Source organism: Carcharodon carcharias, chromosome 9 (assembly GCF_017639515.1).
Source record: "Carcharodon carcharias isolate sCarCar2 chromosome 9, sCarCar2.pri, whole genome shotgun sequence".
Classification (NCBI taxonomy): Eukaryota; Metazoa; Chordata; class Chondrichthyes; order Lamniformes; family Lamnidae; genus Carcharodon; species Carcharodon carcharias.
Genome location: NC_054475.1, coordinates 154,882,511 through 154,903,693, shown reverse-complemented (window position 1 = coordinate 154,903,693; position 21,183 = coordinate 154,882,511). Strand labels below are relative to the sequence as shown.

Genomic DNA, 21,183 nt, shown 5'->3' with positions numbered 1-21,183 from the left:
GTTAACCCATTTTTTATAATGCATCTACCTAATCTAATCTAAGCTAAACAATGTTGACATTGTTATTTCCATTTTTTGGGTTGGTGCAGAACAAAGGGCAAGGTGGATAAGACTGCCTGCTAACCCTCTGCCACATTTTAATAATTAAAATAAAACTGAATGAACAGCACCTGACAAATTAATCTTGAAATGACACAGCCGAGATAGTTGTGAGCAGACTTTGTGCACGTGTGTATGTGAGAGACAGGGAGGGAGAGTGCAGAGCAGGAGGGAGTGTAGGGTGAGGGGGGAGGGATCCAGGGAATGATTTAAACACGTTTCACACAATTCAAGCTTCCCTCTCATCTTCCACTTGGTGCTAATTCCTGCAGGGATGGGATTCCACAAGCACTGATTATTTAATTCTCTGGTATCCTGCTCAACAGTCAGGCAAATTGAGGTAGTGATGGGGTAGGAACAAAAACTTGCAAGAGAAGAGGGGTGGGGGGAGGAGGTGGGGGTAGAGCAGGAGCGGGGAGAGTGCGACGGGGCATGGGGACGGGGTGGGGGGAGGCCAGAGAGCAGGGAGGGCCCAGAAGTGGTGGGGGGGAGCCCAGAGATGGAGAACCCAGTACTTTTCACTTCAATGTTGCCTTCATCAATTCAATATTGAGAGAGCTTCAAAGCAAATTTTGAAGCCATGAAGCCCCACTGGTGGGGTGGTTGAAGAGATAACCCTCGAGCTGAAGAGAGAGAGCATCACTTCAAACCTCTCCATATTGAACTCCATCTGCCATATTTCTGCCTATTTTACCATCCTGTCTATTTTGCCCTGAACTCAAATTATCCTCATTATTATCTATTACTTTGTTAAATTTCTCAGCATCAGCAAACTTTATAATGGGCTCTCTAACTCCTGAGTCTAGGTCATTTATAAAACTGAGAAGAGTGATGGACTCAAAATTAATCCTCAGGGAACACCACTGCAAACCACCTCCCAGTCTGAAAAACATCCATCCAACGCCACCCTCTGCTCCCTGTCACTGAGCCAATTTCATATCCATACCATCAATTTCTGCTTAATACAATGGGTCTCCTGTGTACTACTGTTTGTTTGAGACATTCAAAACTGACCCAAATTGAGTTTTTCCAGATGTTCCAACCAGGATACAAGCCATGTGTGAAGGCAAATGGAAGCAAAAACGGTCTGTATTTGAGCCTAATGGATTTGGAACACAGATACGATGGAAGTACTGAGAAAGGAACTATTTGCCTTAAATCTTTAACTGGTTGGTATTTCTCCATTAGTTCCTGATATAATGTTAATGAAGAGAAGTGATAATTCAAGGGAGTAGTATTTACAAATGTATTGGTGCACCTTACTCTGATGAAGAATCTTATTTATACAAAATCCCTTCCGTTATTACAAAGCTGTTGTCCTCTGCATTTACCCAAGGGGAATGTACCCAAGAGGCACATGTTGCGTTTTGTCTGTTGGCTGCAATTCAATAGTATTTCTTGCAATTTAATAGTATTTCTTTTTAAAACAGATCAGTGACCAACTGACAAAACACTCAAAAAAAATAACTCAACTGGAATTTACCGATGTTCTGAAGCTTTGCGAGTGAGCAGGTTAAGAAGGTGCATGGTACAAGCCATGGTGACACCGGCTATTTAGGTGCATCCAGCACTTAAAAAGCCAGCAACTTCAAGCAGGAATGTGTCCTTCAGAAAACCTCGTTAGGTAGTTGACTAATGGGGTAGCATTTCATGTGAACTGAAGCTTTGGGTAAAACTTGAATTTACCCATTTGGATAATCCCCTACATATCAAACTGAATACAAATCAATTCTTCAGAAGGCAAAAAATCTAACTGCAGTTACACTATACTGTTCCCTGAAGTCAAACTCTCCTTTTATCTCATTAGGACTCGAGCTATATTACCTTATTTATCCATTCTCCAACCTACGTGACTGAGACAGTTTTCAGAAAGTTATGCTCATTCACAAGATAAGCTCAGACAGATGAGGATGGCCTCGAAGTCCATTTGATCTTATTCTTCCAGTATACAAATCCTGCTCTTGTTATTTCTTGATTAAGTCCTGTATCCTGGCCTCAACCCCTCTTCCATCGCAATAAATTAAATTTGTAAAGCTGTAATCTTCAAATTATACCCGAGTATAGTTGAAGACACTAAAAGGAAGGCTTGCATTTACGTAGTGCTTTTCATGATCACTGGATGCCTCAAAGTGCTTTACAGCCAATGAAGTATTTTTGAAGTGAACTCCAGGGTGTATACATCCTTCTTCAATCTTTCAAATGTAGAAGGTTCTGATCTCAAATTAACAATGGTGGCAATTTCTAACAGTATGCTTGAATTAGTTATACACTGGGGTACAATAGTGTAGGGGTTATGTTAATAGATTAATAATACACTAGCTGGTTGTGCTGTGTTGACAGAACACTCAATTATCTGTTACACATGTCAGGAATCCGCAGGGAAAAAATAAATTAATATCACCATTAAGAAAAACTTTGCAATAAGATGGCAATTACTGGCAGACAGAGGACTCATAACAAGTGTCTGATATGGAAGAGATACTAAATTTAATTGATGACAAGATATACTACTAATAAACTGAAACACCAACACCTCTGTTTGGGCTGCTAGTATGTGCAGTTAAGCTTTGAAGTGGCTGAATTTTAAAAGTTGCTCATCATCAATAAGTTTTCCTTTTCACCCACCCTCAGGAAAGAACACATTCATATGGTGGCTGCGGTCTTCACTGATGCAAAAGTGGCTCTTCAGTCACCTGCAATCACTTTTACGTAGGACAGAAAATATTTTTGTTGCTTCCTGCCCTCACTCCAATCATGAGCATTTCATTTATTGAATATTGTTCCCAATATTCACCCATCCCCCACTTCCAAGTACTCTGTTTATATCTCTTCCCTTTCTGGACATCCCCGCCACCACCATCCTTCCATGTGCTTTCCACAGACACCCACAAGCTCACCAACTCCCACAACTACCAGCTGCTCTCGTTCCCCCAATTCCACTTCCTGTACAGACTCCCCTGGTTTCTCAGATTTACACATTTGTTGCATCAGCATCAATTGCTCATTCTGAAAACTGGTTAGGACACGATGGTCTGAGTTGCCTGCTCCTGCACTGTAACAATTTTGTGATTCTGTGAATTGATTCCATTTTCCTCACCAGGGCTGATGAATTCTCTCTTTCCCTTAGCTGAGGTTTTGTTTAAACAGGGGTCAGCAACACCTTTTGACCATGTCTGACCCATTTCCTTAGGCTCCACAGAGACCACCTTCTCAGCCATGACAGGTTCCTCACCATCCCCCTGTTCTCGTCTTCCAACCCATTAGCCTCTGTATTCAGGAGATCATCTCTCTTCTATGTGAGCCCACCACAGTGCATATCTTCCCTTCCTCCTTCACTTTTCAAAGTGGGCATTCTCTTGTGATCAGAGCACGTTCCGCCACCTCCGCCACCCCACCCACAGCCCCAATTCACCCCACCCTTACCCTATTCAATTACAGTACTCTCTTATCTTTCAAATATTAGTCCTGAAAAACAATTCTTCTGCCCAAACTATTAACGACTTGAAGGAGAAAAGATTGCAGGTAAATGGGGAAAGAACAGGGGAATGGTACTATCTGGATTGATCTTTGAAAGAACTGATACAGGCTCGATGGGCTGAATGGCCTCTTTCTGTGCTGCACTATTCTATGAATCTTCCTTTTGTTTGCAGGTGTAAGTTGTAATTAATTGATATTTTTTTAAATTTCAATACTGCATTGTGTTCCAATTTTCCCCGCTTCAGTGCACACTATCTCAGTGCTACCCACTGCAACACTGCGTGGGGCGCCCGCAACATTGTGCAGGGCACCCACCTTGACAAAAGCATCACAAATGACTGCTATAAAAGGTCATTGTCATTACAATTTTTTAAAATCACTAATAGGCAGCAGACAATTTGGCCAATTTACTTAGTGGAATTATTGAGTATTGGTCGGGGTTCAGCTGGTAGCACTCTTATCTCTGAGTCACAAGGTTGTGGGTTTGAGTTCCAATCCGGTGCTCGAGCGCAACAATCTACTGAGGGAGTGCTGCACTGTCAGGTGGCCCGTCTTTGATGAGACGATGGACGTCAAAGATCATATGGCATTATTTCAAAGAACTGGGGAGCTCTCCCCAGCATTCTGTCCAATATTTATCCCTTAATCAACATCGCTGAAAAAGATGATGACATTGCTGTTTGTGGGAGCTTGCTGTGTACAAATTGGCTGCTGTGTTTCCTAAATTACAACGGTGACCATGTTTCAAAAGTACAATTGTAAAGGTGCTTTTGAGATGCCTGGTGATCTTGAAATGCTCTATAATTGCAAGTTTTTTTGTTATTTTGTAATTTTTTTTAGGGTTAACTGACTTGCTGTGTATTTATAGTATACTTTATGTTCCAGTTTGGGATATGGTGATGCACTGGGAAGGTCGGGAGGTAACCTTGCTTGTCTTTTGGATCGTGCATTTCCTTTTTTGCCCATTTTCTCCCTTCTCCTGGGAGCCATGGGTCATGCTGGGAATTGAAGCCAACTCAAGCGTCGCAGTTCCTGAGCTAACTGGGCATAGGCCAGGACAGAACCTGGGAACCTGATCTGCATAGCTCAGTCCTATACCAGATCAAGCCACTACCTCCGTAAGACATCACGAAACTGGGGAAATGGAGGACGAAAACCTACTATTATTTTCAGCAATTCAAATGGCAAAAAGCTGTGATGATAAGTAAACTGTACAACTGGAGTCTTAAAGGCTAGAATTCATTGCGTGTGTTTGGATCAAAATAGCAAACTTCCTTTTTATGGATTTTTTTTGTGTCTACGTGTTGTGACTCTGTGTCTTGAGATATTTCTCCGTCATGAAATGTGTTAGAAATCTTTCCACTGAAATGAGTGCCTTTAAATAAAACTGAATGGCTTTTGTTTAGGAGCCAAAGTTCTGTGGAAAATTTTTTTTAAATAACAGAGCTACAGGATACAAGTTAATACTGGGTGATCTTTAGGCCACTCTGAACAGGATACACTGCTTGTAGGAAGACTAATGCAATCCACTACTGCATCCCTCACCCACCCACCAAACCCCCACCACAGGACAAACTGCATCACGTAGCACCGGGCAAGAAAATGTTCATCAAACCAACTGCATATCTGACAATTTCAATAAGAAACAAATTTAAGAAAAAATCTCTAGAGGGCAAGCCACTACTGAGACAGAGGAGAGAAAAAAATCTGCAAATGCTTAAAAAAAGCTGAAATAAAAAAAACAGGAACAAAAATTGCTCTCAGTATTTATAAAGAAGAAAGGCAGATGTCCTTTAAAATGGGGGCATATACCAACCCTGAATTAACAAAAGATTTGTTTTAAGGCAGTGAGTCCCCAGAGATTTCTGTTTTTATTTAAGCCATTTCCGGTATCTTTGACTAGTTGCTGTTGAAGAGCTTATGGATTAGGAGCCTCTGGCACACAACTGAAAGCTGTGGTCAATTATCGTCAAGGAGCCCTCCATTTATTTCCCAGATCTCTATTTGCATCTTTCAAGAGAGCACATGAGCATTCATCCAATCTGACTGTGTTGGACCAAAACTCAAAACACTTACAAAAGCAAAAAATAACTTCAAGATGGTCTGCATTTCCTACCCAAGTCTCAAGATTGTGTTCATATTGGGACAAATTCTTTTCCCCTGATTCTTAATGGATTGCCCAACAAAGACACATTTCAGACCGAGAGCCAGACTGACACACACACACGCAACCATGCTGTTGTAGGGCACAGAGCTGCATTTGTTTAAAAGCCCAAAGATTTTCAGTCTTCGCTTAGCACAATCAGGAGAGAAAATGGTGCAGTTTTCCTGACAAATTCCTGAAAATTGGACACTAAGATAAAAGCAAAATGCTACGGGTGCTGGAAATCTGAAATAAAAACAGCAAGCGCTGTAAAAACTCAGCAGGTCTGGCAGCATATGTGGAGAAAGAAACAAAGTTACCGTTTCAAGTCAAATATGATTTTTTTTTTGAAGAGGAGAGATATTGGATTCAAAAGGTTAAGTCTGTTTCTCTCACTGCAGATGCTACCAGGCCTGCTGAGTTTTTCAGCACTTTGCTTTTATTCCCGAAAATTAGGATTACACTATTAGCTATCCAACATATTTACACAAAAAATATATCTGACTCAATTCACATTCAAGGAAGCTGGGATTTCAGCTCTTGTACCCTTCTTTGCATGAAAATGGCATCTTAAATGCAATTCAAAAAAATCTCCTGCAAAACCAGATTTGGTGAAACTTTCATTCGTTATAGAGCTGGAGTTTCCATTTATCAACCAGCGATAAAAGGTTTATCTTCCACAAGTGATGTTTCTACACTGGTGAACATAACGTACACAATTTGGTCACAAAGCAATGTTCTTAGCACAGATTCGACTCTTGACATACAAATACATGTATTTTTGTTGCCAAGTGCTAACTAAATAAATCCATTCAATTTGCCAGTGAATCACGCCATGATTGATTTGTAACCATGAAATCAGGAATAGGCTCTCAGTTTCAAATCAACATAATTAACATCAACTCATGAATGCAGCTCCACTCCATTGAGAACAAGAGGGGTGGGAGGGAGTGAGCACAAACATGCCCTTTAATCTCAGAGCCTGGGAGCATTTATGAAAACAGAGTCTCAAAATCTTTGAATGATGGAGATAAACTCACAGCCTCTTCCTCTCTGTAAATATTTGACCACAATTTCTAGGAAGGGCATGAGGGATATAATATGCATTTGTTCTCTTAATTTCTTGGAAACTGTAGATCACAGCTCCAAATTAACTCATTGGTTAAAGTCATCCATTAATCATGATTCAGCTATTCAATAATGAACTCAAACACTGAACCTTCACAGCCCTGCCGTGTTGCTATAGCATTAGTTAAGTGGATTGTTAAAGTGGATTCTTACACAAGTTGCAAAAATTGTTTAAATGCAAGTATGCAATTAGTTTAATTTGAGTTTATTTGCACCCCAACTTCGCCTCACAAAACTTCAGCCTGTTCAAAATTCTAAATCACACTCATACATATGCCTAACAATGCACTATTCCATGTGCTACACAGAAGCATAAGGTCATCTAACAGTCTCCAAAAGCAAATCCTGGGGTCCAGTTAGGCTTCAGTTTCCAGTTAATCACAATCTAAATAATGAACCAAATATGGGAGAGATGGTGGCATAGTGGTAATGTCACTGGGCTGGTAATCTAGAAGCCCAGGTTAATGAGCAAGGGACATGGGTTCAAATTCCACCACAGCAACTGGTGGAATTTGAATTCAATTAATAAAATCTGGAATTAAAAACTAGTCCCAATAATGGTGACCATGAAACTATCATCGATTGTCATAAAAACCCGTCTGGTTCACTAACACCCTTTAGGGAAGGAAATCTGCCATCCTTACCCAGTCTGGCCGACATGTGACTCCAGATTCACAGCAATGTGATTAATTCTTAACTGCCCTCTGAAATGGCCACTCAGTCCAAGGGCAATTAGGGAAGGGCAACAAATACTAGCCTTTCCTGTGACACCCACATCCCATGAAGGAATAAATTTTTAAAAATTACACCATGTGATGGTGTACAGTCAAGGTTCAGGCGTTCATGAAAGAGACCCGAGAATTACTAAGTCTTCAGGTCTATAATTGTTTCCAATGTTTTAACTACATTTCTCTCTTGGTGGGAAGGTCAGGTGGTGAGATGCTTTGGCAGTGCTTCACAAGCTTGATCGGATCATTAACACTCGTCTGTTACCAAATGTTCTGGTCTCAATTCAGACTAGTAATAACTCTGAAACCAATTGCTAAGATCAAGAAATCAAAAAGGAAGTTAAAAATTTTAAAACATTCCTTTAAGTTAAAAAACTGAAATAACAGAATGCAAGTTGACAATAATAAAACGCCATGGTGTAGAAACCATATTAGAGAGGTGGGTGACTGAGATATGAATAGAGTGGGTTATGGTGTGGAGGATTTAGTTTCACTGCAGCAACCTTTCAACCTCAAGGTCTAAAAATAACAGGGACACTTATGTGGCTGACCAAAGAGCACAGGGCAAGGTGCAAACCTGTAATGCAGGAGTGCCTTGCTTTAACGCTGTTCTATTTCCTCTGTGTTCCAAATTAAGTGCATTTTATTGTAACCAATGGCTAGTCCACTCCACATTTGCCAGGCTGACCAAATCCACAAGGGAAACTTGATGCCACTATCACAACGATTTTGCAATTTGTATTTATGGCGAGAAGGTTTGTGCACTGAAGTCAGAATAATGAGTCCACTACCACCTTTAGAGATTTTAAAGATCAAATTAAAACATTTATTAACAAAAGAAGAAAAAACACACAAGATTACAGTTAGACAGTTATAACAGTTCCCAAAATTTCTACTTAACCAGACTCCCAACTACACACCCACTTTAAGGCAACAGTGCAAAAAGTCTCCGAATTTATAAAGTCATCCAGCAATATTACCACAAGCACCCACTGGACAATGGAATTCCAAAGGCTTTTAACACAATTTTGGTTACTGAAACAGCAAACTTCTTCGGGGTGGCCTGAGGCTTCCTCACCACTCCCCACCCCCACCACCCCGAAGTCTGTTTCACACGGTGCACCTTTCAGGACCTCACACGGCCATACTCCTCACACAGCCTTACATCTTTAAATATATTTTATCCCTTTTGAATTGTAAATCTCATTATTTCCAAATTAATTTCCCAGAATATAAAAATCTTTCGTGTTTTCATTATGGCCAGCACTTTTGGGAAAAATCAACGTAATAACCTTGTCTTATTTACCTTGCCAGTTGTAAACATTTTCCATGTCCCTTTGAATATCAAACACTTCTCCACTCATCTAAAAATGCAAATTTCATTCTTACTGTCTTTGCTGAGACCTCATCCTAGTTTACTCATCTCCATTTCAAATGCCTGTTTTACACCTAACTTCTTTGATAATTTAAACCTTGCAGTCTAATCGTCTATAGTTTAATTAAATTAGCCACACACACACAAATATAAACCTGCTTGAAAGTATCCCACAGTAATATTAGGAAAAATATAATTCCTTGACAGAAGGTACATAGTGGGTTTCACCAGGGGTCAGTATGAGGACTACTGCTCTTTTTCATACATATTAATGGCTTTGACTTGGAATTGCAGGACATAATTCCAAAATGTGCAAACAACACAAAACATGGAAATATTGTGAACTGTGAGGAGGATAGAGATAGATTTCAAAAGGACATTGACAGGCTCATGAAATGGTTGGATACATGGCAGACTAAATTTAATGCAGAGAACTGCCTGTGATACATTTTGGTAGGAAAAGCAACAGGTCATGTAAAACTAAAGAGTACAATTCTTAAGGAGGGGGCAGTAGGAAGAGAGAGAGCTGGGTGTATGCGTTCTTGCACAGACTGTTGGAAGGTGGCAGGGATGTTGAGAAAGTGGCTAGGGCATAGGGGATCCTGGGCTTTATAAATAAATGTATAGAGTGCAAGAGCAAGGAAGTTATGGTGAACCTGAGGGAAGTGAATGTATTATTGCTAAGTTTGCAGACGACACAAAAATAGGTAGGAAGGCAAGTGGTGATGATGACACAAGGAGTCTAAAGAGGGATATAGACAGGTTAAGTGAATGGGTGAAAACTTGGCAGATGGAATATAATGTGGGAAAATGTGAGGTTATGCACTTTGGCAGGAAGAATAGAGGTGGTGAATATTATTTAAATGGAGAAAGACTGCATATAAGTTTAACAGGTAATAGGGAAGGCAAATGGAATGTTGGCCTTTATTTCAAAGGGAATGGAGTATAAAAATAGGGAAGTCTTGCTAAAACAATACAAGACACTAGTTAGACCACACCAAGAATACTGTGAACAGTTTTGGTTCCCTTATCTAAGGAAAGATATACTGGCATTGGAGGCAGTCCAGAGAAGGTTCACTAAGTTGATCCTGGGTATGGAGGGGTTTTCTTATGAGGAGAGGTTGAGTAGGTTGGGCCTGTACTCATTGAAGTTTAGAAGAATGAGAGGCGACCTTATTGAAACATATAAGATTCTTAGGGGGCTTAACAGGACAGATACTGAGAGTCTAGGACCAGAGGGCATAATCTCAGAGTAAGGGAATTTCTTCTCTCAGAGGATAGTCAATCTGTGGAATTCTTTACCGCAGACTGTAGAGGCTAGATCATTAAGTAGATTCAAGGCTGAGATAGACAGATTTTTACTCAGTAAAGGAATCAAGGGTTATGGGGACAAGGCAGGAAAGTGGAGTTGAGGATTGTCAGATCAGCCATGATCTCACTGAATGGTGGAGCAGACACAATGGGCCGAATGGCCTCCTCCTGTGCTATAGCCATTCTATGATTCTATAAGGCGAGGAACTTTGAAGAGCAGAAAGTACTAGAGGAGCAAAGTAAGAGACCAAGGTCTGATTTGACAACCAAACCATCCCACCAGCAAGATGGTTTGACTCAGGCAGATGGTGAAAAGTAGAGCCTAGAGGAGAAACTTCAGCATCCAAGTTTCGATCAAAGCCAAGTCATTTGCAATCATCCACAATTAAATTTCGGAGGGAAAGGCCTACGTTTACAGTTCAATGTACAGTCTAAAAGGAAAAGTAACAAATTGGTGATCCACTGAAGACCCCAAGGGTGCAGTGGCTTGCGCTGGGTGAGCATCACGAAGAGGACTTTGATTAGGTTAATCCTCAGCCAAGCATGTTTGGCAGAAAATCAGCAAAAAGTCAAGGATGGGACAATCGGGGTTGCTGCTCTTAGGGAGGCATTGATCTAATTACATCTTTAATTTTGCAAGCCGTTAGCAGTACCATATGTACAAGACTCACTAATGTCAAATGAAGATTTAATTTCTTTATAAAAACAAAAAAAAAAACTGCGGATGCTGGAAATCCAAAACAAAAACAGAATTACCTGGAAAAACTCAGCAGGTCTGGCAGCATCGGCGGAGAAGAAAAAAGTTGACGTTTCGAGTCCTCATGACCCTTCGACAGAACTTGAGTTCGAGTCCAAGAAAGAGTTGAAATATAAGCTGGTTTAAGATGTGTGTGTGGGGGGGGGCGGAGAGATAGAGAGAGAGAGAGGTGGGGGGGGTGGGTGTGTGGTTGTAGGGACAAACAAGCAGTGATAGAAGCAGATCATCAAAAGATGTCAACGACAATAGTACAATAGAACACATAGGTGTTAAAGTTAAAGTTGGTGATATTATCTAAACGAATGTGCTAATTAAGAATGGATGGTAGGGCACTCAAGGTATAGCTCTAGTGGGGTTTTTTTTATATAATGGAAATAGGTGGGAAAAGGAAAATCTTTATAATTTATTGGAAAAAAAAAGGGAAGGGGGAAACAGAAAGGGGGTGGGGATGGGGGAGGGAGCTCACGACCTAAAGTTGTTGAATTCAATATTCAGTCCGGAAGGCTGTAAAGTCCCTAGTCGGAAGATGAGGTGTTGTTCCTCCAGTTTACGTTGGGCTTCACTGGAACAATGCAGCAAGCCAAGGACAGACATGTGGGCAAGAGAGCAGGGTGGAGTGTTAAAATGGCAAGCGACAGGGAGGTTTGGGTCATTCTTGCAACTACAACCACACACCCACCCCCCCCACCTCTCTCTCTCTCTCTCTATCTCTCCGCCCCCCCCACACACACATCTTAAACCAGCTTATATTTCAACTCTTTCTTGGACTCGAACTCAAGTTCTGTCGAAGGGTCATGAGGACTCGAAACGTCAACTTTTTTCTTCTCCGCCGATGCTGCCAGACCTGCTGAGTTTTTCCAGGTAATTCTGTTTTTGTATTTAATTTCTTTAAATATTTCTCTAAGTGAGGTAATTGTGCCCAACGGATCAGGTTACGGACTTTGAATTCAGCTAGCTGTTAAACTCATGGAAATCCCCAGGTTTGGAATAGGTAGTTTTTCTGCCTCACACAGTCCCAACCATTTCTCCTTTTAAAAGAAACGCAACGGATTGGCGCAACAAGACACAAAAATGAAACTGGACACTGGTTTAGGATGCTTCAATTCCACAGCAATTGGTGCAAAAGTCACTGTTGCGCAATTCGCCTGCAGCATTTTAAATGTTACTTCCACATTTACCTTTTATGGTGCTGTAATTAGGGCTTCAGTGAAGCATAATGATGTACAAGCAAAGGAGTCAAACCTAGAAGCACAGTTAGGGATTTTGCAATTTCAAATTTGAATTGCCTGGAGGCAACATTTTGAACTTGAAGTAAATAAAGGCAGAAAAACCTGCATTTCTATAATGCTTTTCTCTGCTTCAGGACATCAGGACTTTACAGCCAGTGATGTACTTCTGAGGTGTAGTCACTATTGCAGTGTAGGAAACTAGGCAGGCAATTTGCAGCCAGCAAGGTCCCACATGCTGCTTGAAGGATTAATATTAGCCAAGAGAACACCCTTGCTTTTCCCCTAAGTGTTGGACCTATATCTTTAAGAACCATATTTTCTTTTAAAATTCAGAAGGACATTGTATTATTTGGACGCTTGGGAACTGACCTGGGTTTTCTTTAAAAAAGCCATAAGTTCACCTTGGCCTGTGAGCAAGGATGCTTTTCCCAAGAAATCACATTACCTCAACTCAAGGACCAGTATGGCAATTGTGGATGAGAGCTATTTGTTTAGTTGAGCTGCAATTGTTTTAATTGATGGAAAAAAAAACTGCTTTAAAGGCAAAGGCCCTAGTTATTTACTGGCAAACACCTGAGAGAAATGAGTTTACGTTTCAAACTTCTTGTTGTGAACTCAATTGGGAATGAACTAAGGAGGAGAAAAGCTCCCCAGCTCGCAGCCTCCTTGCCTTGCTTAAAATATAGTGTGATTATTGGTATCCAGCTAGGAATCCTCAACTCAGTGGAACTTGTGTGTAATTGGAAACCCGAGAGGCTGAGATGACAAGGATTGATCTGGCTCTATTCTCCTCCATGCTGAAGCTCCATTGACGAGAACCTCCAGACAGCTACTGGGGCTAGAAATTCAACCTCGCATGAGGAAGAACCAGGTCGACAACATCAAAACCCTGTGATTGTCATCCTTTTCATAAAGATTTTTCTTTAACCACCCACCTCTGCAGACCCTATTTGTTTGTCCTTTGTGTGTGTATATATGTATGTGTGTGTGTGTGTGTGTGCACGCGCGTGCACGCACACGCTTAGTTACACTTCCAGATTACAAATTGTGTGTTAATCAGTTCTTGCAACTGGTTTTAAAAAATAAATTTTGCTTTATAATAAATAAATCAGTGAGTTTATTGAAAGAACCCCAATTAAAGCCTCTTTTATTCCGGGTCTAAGAGCAGCAAATGTAAATAATTCGTCATTTTGGTAAGCGAATTAAACACACACTAATGGTACAACCTATGCAGCGATGGGGCTAAATAGACTGCGCACACCTCCCATCCTGGTTGTAACATAAGGTATAAGAGAGAGCCCATTTAATCCAGCTATCTAAATTTTCTAGAAAATGGATAGTTTCTTCATCTCAGCAGCTTGCCTCCTAAACAATCCTTTGTTGCCACAATACTACTCAAAAGAACCATTCAAAGTAGTAAATTGTTCTATACAATGAGGCACTTCTTGGCTTCAGTCCACAAACTTAGCTTTGCCCAGTGTGCACCAATATTTCTTTGACCTTCAATTGTTGATTAGCCTGAAATAACACTCCAAACAAACTTGATCTTGTGCGTAGAATTGTGCATACCTCCAATTAATTCCCTCCGAATCGCCTTTTTCTAAAGAGCTGAAGAGTCCAAGTTCTTATTGGATTGTAGAAGTTAACAGCATTGCAAAGAATCATTTAGTCATCCGAGTTTCTGCTGGTTCTCTGTTCAACTAATTGAAAACTAATCTTGCTGTTCTGCTCTCTCCCACCTACTCTGTTTCAAATGTTAGTGCATTCCTCCCATTAAAAAACTGCAGTAGTCTCTGCATCAACTACTCTGTGCCAAATCATTATCATCACTGATAAATCTGAGAAAATAGATTTATCCTAGCCCCATTCTTTATTCTCTGGTATCAATTCTAAATCATCACTCATCACTAATGCCCCAACCAGAGGAAATAGTCTCTCCTTATTCACCCTATAAAAACCCCTCATATTCTTATGACCTAAAAAACCTTCTCTCAGCCTTTCACCTTTCAGTGCAAATGGCCCCAATGTGTCAAGTTGCTCTTCAGAACTTCCAGCTCCTCATCTCTGGCATCACCCCAGTGAGCCTACTCTAAGCTCTACAATTTTAATGGGGGAGCAGGGGAGATGGTGGGTGTGGTGATAATGTAACTGGACTAATAATCCAGAGGCTAAGACTAATCCTCTGGGGACTTGAATTCAAATACCACCAAGGCATCTGGTGGAATTTAAATTCAATTAATAAATCTGGAATTAAAAGGCTTGTCTCAGTCCTGGTGGCCATGGCAGCCATATCAATTATTGTAAAATCCCATCTAGTTCACTAATGTCCTTTAGGGAAGGAAGTCTGCCATCCTTACCTTGTCTGGCCTACATGTAACTCCAGATCGACAGCAATATGATTGACTCTTAATTGCTGTGGCAAACTGAGTCCAAGGGCAATTAGGGATGGGCAACAAATGCTAGCATTGTCAGCAACGCACACATCCCAAGAAAGAATAAAGAAAAAAAATCCTTCTGAACCATTTATTCGTTGCCTTGTATAAAGTTATCAAACCTCTTTGTTCTTGGATTCTGGGCCTCTATTTATAAACCCAAAACACTAACAGCTTTTTTATTAAAATGATAAAAACAAAAAACTGTGGATGCCGGAAATCCAAAACAAAAACAGAATTACCTGGAAAAACTCAGCAGGTCTGGCAGCATCGGCGGAGAAGAAAAGAGTTGACGTTTCGAGTCCTCATGACCCTTCAGCAGAACTCAAACAGTTCTGCTGAATGGTCATGAGGACTTGAAACATCAACTCTTTTCTTCTCTGCCGATGCTGCCAGACCTGCTGAGTTTTTCCAGGTAATTCTGCTTTTGTTTTTTATTAAAATGACTCATTTTTAGTGAATTATGCATTTGCATATCTATCTGTGCCTTCATCCACGTCATTCAGCTTTTAATTAAGTCTATATTTCCATCCCTTGTTTTACCCTTCCAGAATTCACCACATTCAACTGTACCTGCCAACTATAAACCCATTCAGCAAGCCTGTATTATATCCTTCTAAAGTTTTTCTTTACGATACACTTTCCTGCTTGCCAAGCCCTCTACTTTTATGTCAGTAAATTTCAATAACCAGCTGAAAACGTCCAAGTGCAAGCCAACCACTTCTAACTCTTCTTAAAATCAAATCAATACTGATTAACCCTGACCTCCACTTCTTGTCCCACAATTAACTTTGTGAATTCATACTGCTGCAATTCATCTTGTACCACCTGAATTCCAAACACATACATTACTCTCCTCTTTTCCCTTTATTTGTACGATCAGTTTCTTCTTCAAAAAAAATACTCAGTTGTCAAATACACAAATCCATAGTGAGTGCCCTCAATTAATGTCTTTAAATGCTCTATGGTCTCAAAATATGGATTCCAAGAGTTTGGCCTCAATATATACATCAGATTAACTGGTCTATAGCTACCTTATTTGGTTTTCTCTCCCTTCTTGAACAGAGGTGCTGCATTCAATACTTTTCTGGCCAACATAACTTGCACGTTTAATATGTGTGGCTAGAGTCTCAACTCCCTGTTGAATTCCTTCAATTGCCTGGAGTGCACACCATCAACACTTTGTGACTTATCCACTTTAGACAGTTGCTCTTTTCGATAATTACCTTCTCAGTTTTTTTTCCCACAATCTCCGGGTACACTCACATTTTCACTTCTGTCATCATTTATAATCGCAGATAAAGCATTTACTTACTATCGACTATATCATCCATCAGTATGTTCCAAACAGTGCCCCTACACCCTTGTCTGACCCGACATACTCTAAATATTCTTTTCCTCTTAATATATTGATAAAGTCCTTATTCCTTTTAATTTCATGCAAGTTGCTTTTTTAAATAAAATTTCTTTTGAGCCCATCTAATCTCTTTTCACTTCCTTGCTACTGCACTTTCTACATTCATGATTATCTTTATTCTTGTTAGGCCTAGCTTTATCATATGATGCCCCAAGTCTTAATTTTGATTGTTCTATTTAACACCAGAATACTTATTTGATGCAGCCCATTTTACCTTGTGGGGATATTTAACTTATTCTCCCACATATTTGGAAACTCCTGTTGACATTCTTGTCTGGTTAATTTAGGCCAAATTGTTTCTTAGTTTAGCCTTTTTCTAGTCTAGTTTCTCTTCATTATCCTTTTCTATTTTTCCACTGAACCCCTGTTGTGGTAGCTCTACCCCAATTACTTGGCTTCTCTCACAGTTATATGATTCCTCTTACATTTTCCCCAAACTAAAAAAAAGCATGATTTCTATCCTTGTAAGTGTAGAAACGTCATAATCTAAGAAGCATCACTGAATACACTCAAGAATCTGTTCTCCACTTTGATCCCCTAAGATGACAAGAGCACAATATAGATTCAGTGTGGCAACTTCAGATCGATAATATTTTTTGACAGCGCAGTTGTGCATTTGAGTTGATTTATTGATGCATGCTGGGTTGTTGCAGAGTAGCTTCGAGTGGATGGCATTTAACATGGGGAAGTGTGAGGTCATCCACTTTGGATCCAAGATGAATAATTCTGAATATTTTCTTAATGGTGAGAGATTGGGAGCTGTGGAGAAAAGGACTTTGGTGTCCAGATACATAAATCACTAAAAGCTAGTGCACAGCTTCATAAAAGGCTAATGAAATGTTGACCTATATCGCAAGTCAGCTGGAACACAAAGTAATGTGATCACATTTCTCTCCAGCACTCGCTGAGACACACAGGCACCCCCCACCCCACAGTAGGAATCTAGTACTCTTTCCCTCCACCCCCACTCCTCCTGTATTTCCCAGTCTACTATCCCTTACCTAATTAGACCCTGAGGTTTACTCTTTGTCAATTAATGCCTTATTCATGTCTAAGTCCTAAACTTATGACACAGCCGTTCAAGTGGCACTTTATTTAAGACGCTTGGAAAGCTAGGTCAAGATCATAGGGGCATCTAACGTCAATTTAGGATGCCACTTACTCAAAAAGGCCATGGAGGGTGGGTCAGGGAGGATTTTCCCCCTGCTTCTGAATCTAGAAAGACTGCTATTTCCCAGGTTATGTTTGTGCAGCTAATCCTCAATTTGGTTCCCAATGATCAATTCCATTATTCAACCAGTTACTGATGCATGATTAATGAGTCTGCAGCTTTCTGGGCTAACATCTACCCTACTTGATCTGAGAAATAAACACTATGCAACATTGGGGTGTAGCAGTTTAGGGATCCTTCAAAGAATTTCAAAGGCATACGCTCAGTGGCACGGTGACCTCCACCCAGACAGATAAGGTAAGAAAACTTAATAAATGCTAATAGCTTTAAAAAAGAAAATTCATTAGTAAATCAACCATTCAGGAAATTAAAATTAACTTAATAGGTCACATCTGCTCTATTGCACTGGAACAAAGGAACATTCCAATCTCTTGTCCCCACTTCTGAAGCTACAGCAGCAAGCTGGCAAAATCAAATATAGCCAGCAGGATGCTGCTTACCATTTAATAAGATAGCTAGGGATCAAATGAAGGCAACAATAACCAAAGCATTTGAACAATTTTTCGCTGAAGCGTGATTGGATTTCTCTCTAGTATCTCACTTCAATGAGCTATTAAGTGGCTAGGCAGATCCATGTAAATGTAACCCTTGCTTTCTCTCCCAGTCGCTTCTCTACACTGCAAATATTTGAATTTGCTCATTTATATAAAAACTGTGTTGTCATTTGCAAGATCAAGCCGCTACAACATTTCTATTTTACTTTTAGTAGATCATGCTCGATGCAAAGAATGCAATCACTTTAAACCCTGATTGTAAAACTAAGATCACTGTATCTCTTTTATATTGTTGAAAAAAGACATCTGGAACTCATCAGAACAATTCACAAGAATACCAAATTGTAAAGGGAACAACAATTCATACTGCATGAGAAGGGAGTGATTGGTTGGCCAGTGGACTCTGGTGCATTCTCCATGACAACCCCTTTACTGGAGTCCAATTGCCAATCAATCAGCACTCTTCTCATGCAATATGAATTGTTGTTCCCTTTACATTTGTTATTCTAGCAAATTGTCCTGATCAGGGCAAGACAAGAAGCTTCAACAAAAAAAATGTCTTTTTCAGCAATACACAATGAATTAGTAGAAGCAAAACCATCTTGCACAATATTGTTTTGCAGCATCAGCTTTAGCAGAGGTATACTGCCAAGATGGAAAGATGCTTGAACTGGCACAGGTCCACAACGCTATCTTATCAAGCCATTAACTATAACATCCATCAGCTTTTGACAACATTATTTTGTACTCCCATTATAAATATCTACAAGTTTAGTGGTGAGATAGCAGAAACAGCCACAAAGTTGGCAGGGAGGTAATGCCACAGTAGCAATTCTCAAAACAATTCAACTTACATTAGGCAAATGCAGTTGTAACTTGGAATGCTTTGCCTTCCAAATTTCACCAAAAACAAAAGATGTACAATGAGGGGTGTCACAGGCAACAAGCAAAACATGAAAGCCTTTCATTCAAGATAAGCACCATTAGTGCTATGTTATTCAATGCTACAGCATAGAAAGAACTTGTGTTTATATAGCATCTTGCACAACATCAGACCATTCTTAAGAAGCTCACAGCAAATTAACTTCTATTGAAGCGTAACCCCTACTGTAATGTAGGGAAATGCAGCAGCCAATTTAAACACAAGGTCCCCAAAACAGCAATGAAATAAGTGGGACCATTTCGCTTCAGTGATTTTGATTAAAGGATGACACTGGGGAGAAGTAAACCCCACACATTCCTTGAATAGTGCCTTGGGATCCTTTATATCCACCTGATGGAGCAGAAGGGAGCTTGCTTAATATCTCTCAAAAAGGCAGAGCCTCTGATCACCAGAAGTTTCAGCCTAAATTAAAATGCTCAAATCTTGGAGTAGGGCTTGATCCCTTGACTCAAATGCAAGAGCTTTCCACAGGAATTAAGATATCCCACGTATTACTTATGTCAGTGTTTAAATGCATCTGACGAATTGGGTCGAGTGTTAAGTTTGTTTCAGCAAGTTAGGGTATTTTTAAAAAATGTTAACATTTTCTAATCTAAAAATGAACCACATTCTTTGAAAAGCATGAAATTCCCATATAAAAATAGGATCATGACGCACAACCAGTGAATTAACCACGATGTGTATTAGTCCGAAGTAGAGAGAAACAGCAGTCAGTAATTTGGTTTAACCTACATTGGAACAGCTTTAACAGAATACTTACTGAAGTTCAGCAAAGCTTAATTATTTTCAGAATCTTTGGAATTATAATGGCCTACATATACCAAAAGGGAAAAAATGTATTGTAATTTAAACTCCCCTACAGGGCAAGGGTTTTAATTAAGGCTGTTGTGAAGTAAAAAAAAACAGTTCTGCTGTTGGGGCCTGGGTTCCAATCAATGAGACAAGGGATTTCCCTCATGATGGCCCTGAAAGGCAAGCACAATTTAATCTTATTCCATTTCCAGTGCATACCAGTTCAGGTTACAGAACTGTTAATATTTGCATTCTTGAAATAATCACTAGTGAGGACAATATTAAGACATGCACAGTGCGAACATGCAATGCCATTGGCAGGGAACATAGGAACAGGAGTATTCTGCCCCTTGAGCCTGCCCTGCATTCAATTAGATCCAAGCTGATTTTTGTGGGGATGAGGGAATGACTTCTCAACAGCTACTGTTATGGCAGTGAAGAGCGTATTCTCTAATGCATCTGACCTATGAGTACATACCCTGGAAAACGGTTCATTAAGACAGGGCATCATGGAGTCAACCAGCCAGCCATTATGAGATATCATGTTGGAATCCCAGCAATTAAGTACTCACCCACACACAGGATGTTGAAGCAGAAGCCCTGGCACACTGACTTGTTGACTAACTGGTCTGGCATACTGTCAAAGCCAACGTGCCCAGACAGCGAAAGGTTGCGGGCACCTTCGGACTGGAAAATAGGAAAAACAAATTAGTGGGGGAGTGGGCAGTGATCACACGAGTTGTACCTGGCTGAAAACGTTACCTGTCATATTTAGAGGTTTCTTGCGAATTATTTACCAATATAATACTTCAAAAAAAATAAATGTGAAGGCACATTATCACAAGGGCAAAGTTAGTGATGATTGTTTACTAATCGTGTAACGAATGGCCCAACAGAAGCTACATGTAACACAAAAATGGGAGTGACCAGCTCTAACTGGATAGCCCCAGAAGCCAGCCAACCAATCAGAATGTCCAAGTTACATCACGTCACAGTCCTTGGTGCTGCAGCTAATTAATATATTGTGACATCTCCTCCGCGAGTAGACAGCAATGACTTTGTTTTCAAATCCATTTGGTGACTGTAAAAACTGATTTGCATTGGATAGCACGTATTGCCAGATTGTGAGTCAAACAATTTTTAACAATTGATCACTTAAGCATCACATGGCAGCCAATGTACACCCAATGGAGAATGCCATTTGAAACAAGTCCTCCAAACATATTTTGAGACAAGGCCAATTTCACTGCTTCTCCAGAATTCATACAACCATGTTCAAAAGTAGCATTTCTCCTAGTGATTCTAAACAAAATTTGACAAATTACTGCACCACCCAATAACAGTGTCCTTGGATTGGACAAGATACCCTTAATGGTGTGATCTAATTGGAAAACAGATGTTTTCACAATCTGCTGACTAGATCCCCTCAGGGTACATTTAAAAAAAACAACTATCACAGTTTGAAGATGAGGGAGTTTAAATCGAGCAAATTCTGTTGTTATGGTTACATCAATTACTCAGCAGGTCAGATAGGAACCTGACCGGTTACAGCATCACACAGTTAGAACCATAACAATTCGTTACATCACAACGGCAGGTAAGAACAGACTTCAAGGGTGAAACTGAA

The 21,183-nt window shown here is 40.1% G+C and overlaps 1 protein-coding gene across 5 annotated transcripts in view; it reads right to left on the bottom strand.

The window, feature by feature from the left end:
- Nucleotides 1-21,183, bottom strand: part of LOC121281853 (septin-6) — a 71,569-nt gene that overhangs the window by 38,017 nt on the left and 12,369 nt on the right. For 4 of the 5 annotated variants that reach the window (XM_041194917.1, XM_041194914.1, XM_041194918.1 and 1 more), the window contains exon 2: nucleotides 20,129-20,243. The exons of the other annotated variant lie outside the window; for it this stretch is intronic. In XM_041194917.1, coding sequence (XP_041050851.1) covers nucleotides 20,129-20,243 — 115 coding nt within the window. The remainder of the gene's footprint in view (nucleotides 1-20,128; nucleotides 20,244-21,183) is intronic. 5 annotated transcript variants of the gene reach the window in all.